Raw genomic sequence first — 8,349 nt, 5'->3', positions numbered from 1 at the left:
TGGGGCCTCAAGCTGAGAGGTCTGCAGACAGCAGCAGGACGGCCCTACCGTGGAGCCTGGACGTCGGCTCTGCCCATCATGGCCCGCTCCTCTGCCTTCAAACGCTGAACACAGGCGGGCACAGACCACGCACCGCAAACCAAAGCAGAGGCTCCCTGGCCCACTGGACCCTGCTAGGGGGCTGGGAGTCCAGCCCACGGCTGCCTGTTATTCCCACTGACCAGGTGTGGACCCTAGGACATGCCTGTGTGTGGGGCTAGGATTATCTGGAAACCCCAGGTTGTCCTCTTAAAAGGACTGTAGGCCGGGCGCAGTGGTTCATGCCTATAATCCCAGCACTTTGGGAGGCCAAGGCAGGTGGATCACCTGAGGTCAGGAGTTTGAGACCAGCTTGTCCAACCAATATAATGAAACCCCATCTCTACTAAAAATACAAAAATTTAGCCGGGTGTGGTCACAGGCTGCCTGTAATCCCGGCTACTCTGGGGGCTGAGGCAGGAGAATCACTTGAGTCCGGGAGGTGGAGGAGGTTGCAGTGAGCCGAGATCACACCACTGCACTCCAGCCGGGGCGTTAAAGTAAGACTCTGTCTCAAAACAAAACAAAACAAAACAACAAAAAAAAGGGCTTTAAGAGAGATTTTTGTGAGCTTCTGCAAGTCACAGGCCACCTGCAGGAAAAACTTTAAGGGTGATTTTCTGACAGACGCTGGCTTTGGGGAAATCGGCCTGGCGGGTGGGGAAGAGCTGAGCCGGGGGTCAGAGAGACCCGAGCCGGAGGTTGGGGAGAGCCAAGCCGGGAGTCAGAGAGAGCCGAGCCGGGGGTGGGGGAGAGCCGAGCCGGGGGTCGGGGAGAGCCGAGCCGAGGCTCAGGAGGCTCTGTGCTGTGCTCCTTCCCCAACCTCACTGTGCCCCAGCAAGAGGCCGGGAACCTGGCAGGCCCAGTCCTTTGGCTACAGAGCTAGTGAAAGTTGTTTAAAGACATGTATGAATAGAGCTGTGTTTCAACACTTCCTCCAAGAGCCTCACTAAAGAGCCTGCGTAGAGCACACTTCCTGAGTGACAGAGTAAAGCAAGGCTTGGTTCTAGCATCCAGGCTCTGGGCTGTTTGTATGGCCTGTGTTAAACTTTGCCCCAGGCGGTCAGCTGCTGCCACGACCCACGCTGTGTTTAGGTTTTGGTCCAAGCCCAGAGCACAGGGACAAAGGGTGGATGGAGCAGAGCTGCCCTGTGCCCCGGCCGCAAACCAGGAAGGAAGGGAGTAAAGGGCCTTGCTTTAAAATCTCTTTTTAATGTTTTACCTCCAGCCAGGACTGAGGGCAGGGGCCTGGGTGTTCTGTTTACAAAATAATCTGTAACGTAAGGGAAATCCCAGATCTCTCGGACAAGGCTAAACTTTATATATCAAAAGGAAGAAGCCCTTTGAAAGTCAATGAAGAGAAATGAAGAAATTTATATTCAATTGAGAGGAATTATACATTTAAGAAGAAGCAAGAAATTCCATTTAAGACAAGTCCACCACAATATAATATGGCTTTAAGGTGGCCAATTCTAGTGGATGAATCCTTTAACTCAAGGAGCAGAAAACAGCTCGGCCAGTCACAATGGCTCACGCCTATAATCCCAGCACTTTGGGAGGCCAAGGCGGGTCGATCACCTGAGGTCAGGAGTTCGAGACCAGCCTGGCCAACATGGCGAAACCCCATCTCTACTAAAAATACAAAAATTAGCCGGACGTGGTGGCGGGTGCTTATAATCCCAGCTACTTGCGAGGCTGAGACAGAAGTGTCCTGTCTTCAGAGGCCAGAGGTTGCAGTGAGCCAAGATCACGCCACTTCTCTCTAGCCTGGGCCAGAGCAAAACTCCGTCTCAAACAACAACAACAACAAAACAAAACAGCTCACAGCAGCTCATGTATAGCAGAAGCAGCTGTGTGTGTGCATGTGTGTGTGTGTGATCATATATATGAATGTATCTGCACTTGCCTGGGTGCTTACACGTGTGCATGTATATGTGACATCCCGACATGCCTGTGTGATTTCACATGTGTGTATGTCAGTGCATGTGCACCTTTCTCTGTTTGTGTTTACCTGTGTGTGTGCTTATGTAGATGGGAGCATCTGCCTCTGGCCCAGGCCCTGTGCATCGGGGTGTCAGACCAGGCTCCTGGCCACCTTCCCATCTGGCTAGCTTCTGGCAGCTGTGCAGGGTGGGGACTGACCTTCTGAGAAGCTGGGTGCGCACCTACCCAGTGGCCTGCATGAGAGGTTCAGCTGCAGGCCCTCTCCTCAAAAGGACTTTCCCTTTCTGCCCTCCAAGCTTCCTGAAATGTCTGGGCTCTTGCCTCTTTGGGTTAAGGCTCTGCTGCCCTTGTAGTGTCTCTGGAGCTCAGAATCCCTGGGGCTCAGCACAGGTGCAGCATCCTGGCCACCTCCCGCTAAAGCACATCTGCTGGAGAGTGGGGAGCCATCAGCCAGAAGTGCCCGGGGAGGATGAGCTCAAAGCCAGGTGGAGTTCAGGAGGAGGACAGCCTGTCTGGACATGGCTGCCTCCTGGAGTGGGGGTGTGAGTGGCATGCCAGGGGAGGAGGGCAGCCAGGAGGACTGCGGAGAGGCCCCCCTGACCTCGCCCAAGCCCCTCCCTTACCCTCTGCAACTCCTGGACTGTTCCTCATTCTCTACTCCTTAGAGAGGGGAGCTCTCTCAATCCCAATTCTGCAGTCCTAGGTCTCTGGTGCTAGAAATCAGTACAACTAGTAACAACCAGTTTTACCCATAGAAGCGCAAGTAATTCTGGTCTGTGCAGTGAGCCTGAGCTCGGTGGGTCAAGTGGTGTCCTCTTCCGGGCCATCTATGTGCATTTACTGAGGGCCTTGTGGGAAGATGCCTTCCCTCTGAGAAGTGAGAAATTTTGGAGAATTCCGCAGCTAGAACAGGCTAGAGGGGAAGGTCCTATGGGCCATTTCCTTCAGTGGTCTTTGACTCACCTGCCACTTGGAGGTAAAATAGGAACACTTTTCTTCTGGCTTGATGGTTATTTTCCAGGGTCAGTTATTCAAAGACACACAGGGTTACTATTCATCTTGTTGTGGGCGACAGAATTCTCTGTAAGAGTTTTGAGAGTTACGACATGGCCTCTTCAACTTGCCTGTTTGCACTTTCCGGGAAGAGCATAGGGGGAGCTGGCACTGGCTTCCAGGTGGGGCATAGGAGATTGGGGAGGCTGAAGAAAAGCCCAGGTGCTGGAGAGAGGAGGAGAGGTGGGAGGTACCTGCTGCCCGCGGGCATCTGCACCCTTGCCCCATAGTGACTGCGTGGCTTTTTGCGTCTGTAAAGGTGGGTGGTGACTCTGCAGCAAGCCTTTTCTGCATGCTTTGGCTCAAACCTGTACCCAAGTTCGCAGAATTCCCTGTGACATGGGGCTTGGTGGAGAGCTGAGCCAGCCTCCAGGTGCAGAATATGGAAATGCAAACACTTGCTGTGGTGGGTTGAATTGTGTCCTCCAGAAAGATCTGTTCACAACCTACTCCCTGGAACTTGTGAATGGGACCTTATATAGAAAAAGGTCCTTGGCAGATATAATCCATTAGGGATCTGGAGATGGGCCCATCCTGGATTTAGGTTGGGCCCTAAATTCAAAGAGAGGCATCTTTATAAGACCTAGCCGAGAGAGACTGGTGACATGGAGACATCCTGAGAGAATGTCATCACGTGAAGACACAGGCAGAGATTAGAGCGATGCAGCCTTCCAAGCTCAGGAACGGTAAGGATTGCTGGGAACCACAAGGGTCTAAGAGAGAGGCATGGAACCAGGGCCCCTCAGAGCTTCCAGAAATAGCCAGTCCTGCTCATGCCTTGATTTCTGACTTCTGGCCTGCAGAGCTGCGAGAGAGTCAGTTTTTGTTGCTTAAGCCTCCCAGTCTGTGGTGCTTTGTGCAGCAGGCTCAGGACACTCACAGCCTCCCTCTGTGGGGCCTGCCTTGCAGCTAGACCTTGGGTGCGTGGTCTGGCTCTGTCTAGATTTTGAACCTGTAGCCAGTGACATGGAGAAGCAGCCTGATATCTGCATAAGTGGTTGTGGAACCTCCGGGGGGCCTGGGTCCAGAGTGAGGAATACAGGGGAGCTGGTGCCACATCTGGGGCTCAGAGACGGCAGCATAGGCATCCGCACAGCATCAGCTCTGCACGGGATTTGGGGAATTGTTGCTGCTGCACAACCTCTGAGCCCTGTTCCCTTGGGGAAGCTTCCCAAAATCCTTTAGGGAAAAACTCCTTTTCTGTTGAAAGCAGCCACGATCAGTTTCTGTTGCTTGCAGCTTTAGCTTTCCAACCTGCGTCATCAAGGAATCCTCATGGAGTGCCTGGTCCTCTTCAGCCAGGTGTGCAGGGAGGTGACTCGTCCCAGAAGGGCAGGTAGCAGGCAGTGACAGCAGCCCGGCCAGGACCCTGGGTGCCAGTCCCAGCTTTATTTATTTTTCTAATTTGCTGAGTGAACTTGAGGTTACCTAACCTCTCTGTGGCTTCCTCGTTGACAACGGGGAAAATGAAACTGTCTTGAAGATCCAGTGACCACATACATTTTTAGAAATGTCAACACACTTTGGAAAGTATAAATCTGACTATGTAAATCATGTTTCAGGAGAATCACTTGAACCCAGGAGGCAGAGGTTGCATCGAGCCAAGATTGTGCTACTGCACTCCAGCCTGGACGACAGAGCAAGACTCGGTCTCTCAAAAAAAAAAAAAAAAAAAAAAAAAAAAAGAAACGTGATGACATTCAGTCAATCAGCCAGATATTTTTGGTGATGCTGCAACTCTTAATGGTCTCCTGTCTGGATTCTGTTTATTTAGTTCCTAAGCTGGTAAATACGGTGCCTGTTAATCATTAACCTTTGCCTTTTCATTGACAAAGAGTTCACTTGTCAAGCTGTGAGTTGAACACAGAATTGTGAGGCCTGTGGAATTCAAGCATTGATCTTGATATTATGGATGAGGACAAAAAGGGTGGGTGACTTGAAGTTGTTTTCTTCCCAGAATTTGACCTTTTTGATCATTAAATCAGGACTTGAATCAACACTCCTTGGCTCACTAGTTCTTTTTCTGCTTTTCCTTTGGTGGTGATTGGAGGCTGTAGTAGGCTGTTCTTCTGTTGCTAATAAAGAGATACCTGAGGCTGGGCAATTTATAAGGAAAAGAGGTTTGATTGGCTCCCAGTTCTGTGGGCTTTACAGGAAGCCTGGTGCCAGCATCTGCTTGGCTCTTGGGGAGGCCTCGAGAAGGCTCCAGTCATGGTGGAAGGCGACGGAGAAGCAGGAGGGTAGAGAGGTGCCACATGCTTTTAAACAACCAGATCTTGCAAGAACTCACTATCTCAAGGAGAGCACCAAGCCATTTAGGAGGCATCTGCCCTGGTGACCCAAACACCTCCCACCAGCCCCACCTCCAACATTGCGAATGACAGTTCAGTGTGAGATGTGGAGGGGACGCACATCCAGACTGTATCAGAAACCAAGAGATAACACCTTAGTGGACATATTCCAAAAAATCATGACCCACAGGGTGCCGATCAGTGTGCAGAGAATGTCTTCATTTACACAAAAAAAGGCACAGACAAGACACTCAGCAGAGGTTCTCAGAAGGGCAAAGTGTGGAGGGCTTCATGTGTGCATTTTTACGTTTGGGGCTGAAAGAATGCTTTATACCATGAGCTGTGCTTCTTTTAACATAGAAATAAAATGCCTAGTTAGTTACTGTGCTGGCCTTTGTTCACATCAAAGGTAATTTTCAAGTATTTCACAAAGGAAAGACATTCGTGTTTACCTTTGGCACTGAACCCCTCCCTGTTCCAAGTGGTTAATTTGAATAGAGATTAAAGGACAGAAAAGCAAAAAGGAAACAGAAACGTCACTCACATTCCACGCGTTTCTCTAGCACAGCCAAGTGATTTGCAACTTCAGCTTTCAGTTCATTGATTTTGAATGCTCTAGGGATGAAAAAGAAAAGAGAGAGTAAATATGACCCTTAACATTCTCAGAGCCAAAACTGGTTAAGCAAACACCTACTGAGTCCCTGCTGTGGGCACGGGCAAGGCCTCTAGGTGGGCTGGTGAGGGGCTGCGTGCCAACATGCTAGGACTTGCTCTTCAGAAATCATCATGTCCCACAGGCAGGAAAGAATCACCAAATTATTATGAGGTGTATTTTCCGAGCTGGTGCGCATATTTACTTCCTCAGGCCTGAGCAGTGGACCCAAGATCTCTGGGGCGGACACATGGCCCTCTCTCTGCTCATGCGGTTGAGACGGTCCAGTCCCCGTGCCCTCCCCCGATGGGCACAGACACCTTCGGAGGACCTGTTGTGCTCTCTGGAGGCTCTAACCCAGTCAGTTAAACAATTTGAAGGTTTTTTTTTTTTTTTTTTTTTTTTTTTGAGACAGATTGTCACTCTTGCCCAGGCTGGAGTGCAGTGGCATGATCTCGGCTCACGGCAACCTCCACCTCCCGGGTTCAAGTGATTCTCCTGCCTCAGCCTCCCGGGTAGCTGGGATTACAGGCATGTGCCACCACGCCCAGCTAATTTTGTATTTTTCGTAGAGACGGGGGTTTCTCCATGTTGGTCAGGCTGGTCTCGAACTCCTGACCTCAGGTGATCTGCCCACCTCTGCCTCCCAAAGTGCTGGGATTACAGGCGTGAGCCACCACACCTGGCCAATTCGAAGGTTTTTAAGAAATCCCACCCGTCTGTGCTTTTCACCATTTTAATTAACCTGGGCAGTAAGATGCCACAGAGAAGTCACTTTGAGAAACGGAAAATACAGTATCCAGGTCAGGATTGCTGGGACGACTCCGATGAAAAGGAAGTCTCCTAACTACACAGAAGCTCAGCGAGGAAGCTTATTTTCCAATGGAGCCAATTCTTACAGCTTGTTCTCCTATCCCAGAAGGGCCGGCGGAGAACATCTCGACCTCACGAGCTCACATTCTAATGCGCCCACTCAACATGGTCTTTGGTCTAAGGTGAGCGTTTCCTGGGCTCCATCCAAGCTGGCTTAGTTACAGAAGCCACAGAAGGCTTCCACCATGCGGGCAGCTCCTCCAGGCAGGTGAGACAGCTGCGCTTGCCGGCCAAGGCCAGCCTCAGAGCCTGGGGCCTGCCCTCGCTCTTAGGGAAAGATGTGCCCATCTCTGGCTGGTTGTAAGTTTAGAAGACTGTACCTTGAGAACTGCTCTGCAACCTGCGCCAGCACGCTCTGGATTAATTCTTCTCTCTCTAGAAACCAAAGAAGAAAGACGGATGGAATACGGACAAGAGGAAAAGACGCGTAGGCCATTGCAGCCCGAATCCCATGTGTTGGGGGGCGGAGGCTGTGGCCAAGGAGCTGCCCGTTACCTGGAGGGATGCGCTGGCCTTCCTGGCAGCAGCCCTGGGGCTCTCTGGGCCTGGGCTCTACCTGTCCACTTTGAAATGCTCCTTCCCTCCGGGGCTGCTCCAGGCCCACAACCCGTGTGTCCCTCAGTGGTCTCTCAGCAGACTGGCCACGGCTTGTGGTTCTCTTGTCCTCGACACCAGCTATAAAAAGCAGGCAGGACTGGGTTTCCAAATATGGGAAGTTTCCTCTTAGTGTCCAGGTCTATTTTATGGGGGCAATTACTGGGACAAAGTGAGTTCAAGGCACGTCTCAACTCAGAACACGGTGTTCTCACGGCGGGTCTGCAGAGGGGAGGCAGGCCTCAGTCCAACGAGTTGCTCCCTTTGTTGCCTGGCCTGTAAAACTGGGCTGGGTGGCTGGCTTTACAAGGTCCAGGTCCCAGGCTAAATGGAACCTGCCTGTCTTCCTGTTTCCTGACCAGGCCCAATGCCAGATACCTCACAGGAAGGTGTGGATGCTCACAGTGCTGTCCTTGTCAGCAAGGTGACATTCTAAGGAAGGGAGCGGTCTCTACCTGGCTCCAGCCATCCTCCAGCTCATGCCCCAGAATACCGAGAGCCCACGCCAGGCTTAGTCATAAGTTCACATCATCTTCTATGTTGATTTGATGTCTAGCCCTCTACTATAAACAAAACAAATAAAACCAAAGCTGCGCTGGGCGCAGTGGCTCATGCCTGTAATCCCAGCACTTTGGGAGGCCAAGGCAGGCGGGTCACCTGAGGTCGGGAGTTTGAGACCAGCCTGACCAACATGGGGAAACCCCATCTCTACTAAAAAATACAAAATTAGCCAGGCATGGTGGCGCATGCCTGTAATCCCAGGTACTCCAGAGGCTGAGGCAGGAGAATCACTTGAACCTGGGAGGCAGAGGTTGTGGTGAGCTGAGATCGCGCCATTGCACTCCAGCCTGGGGAACAAGAGCG

The 8,349-nt window shown here is 51.5% G+C and overlaps 1 protein-coding gene and 1 long non-coding RNA gene across 2 annotated transcripts in view; one reads left to right on the top strand and one right to left on the bottom strand.

Annotated features, from left to right (window-relative positions):
* The window catches only part of LOC115833145, an 8,892-nt gene extending 3,146 nt beyond the window's left edge, over positions 1 to 5,746 (top strand). Inside the window, exon 2 of the long non-coding RNA XR_004028588.1 lies at positions 4,638 to 5,746. This is a non-coding gene — a long non-coding RNA (uncharacterized LOC115833145). The remainder of the gene's footprint in view (positions 1 to 4,637) is intronic.
* PDE9A (phosphodiesterase 9A) overlaps positions 1 to 8,349 on the bottom strand; it is a 121,194-nt gene that overhangs the window by 38,243 nt on the left and 74,602 nt on the right. The window contains exons 5-6 of the mRNA XM_030806192.1: positions 7,212 to 7,266; positions 5,911 to 5,981 (exon numbers count right to left, since the gene is read on the bottom strand). Of these exons, the coding sequence (XP_030662052.1) occupies positions 5,911 to 5,981; positions 7,212 to 7,266 (126 nt within the window). The remainder of the gene's footprint in view (positions 1 to 5,910; positions 5,982 to 7,211; positions 7,267 to 8,349) is intronic.

Source organism: Nomascus leucogenys, chromosome 25 (assembly GCF_006542625.1).
Source record: "Nomascus leucogenys isolate Asia chromosome 25, Asia_NLE_v1, whole genome shotgun sequence".
Taxonomy (NCBI): domain Eukaryota; kingdom Metazoa; phylum Chordata; class Mammalia; order Primates; family Hylobatidae; genus Nomascus; species Nomascus leucogenys.
The sequence above is the reverse complement of the archived record's forward strand: the minus strand, read 5'-3'. Positions and strand labels throughout refer to the sequence as shown.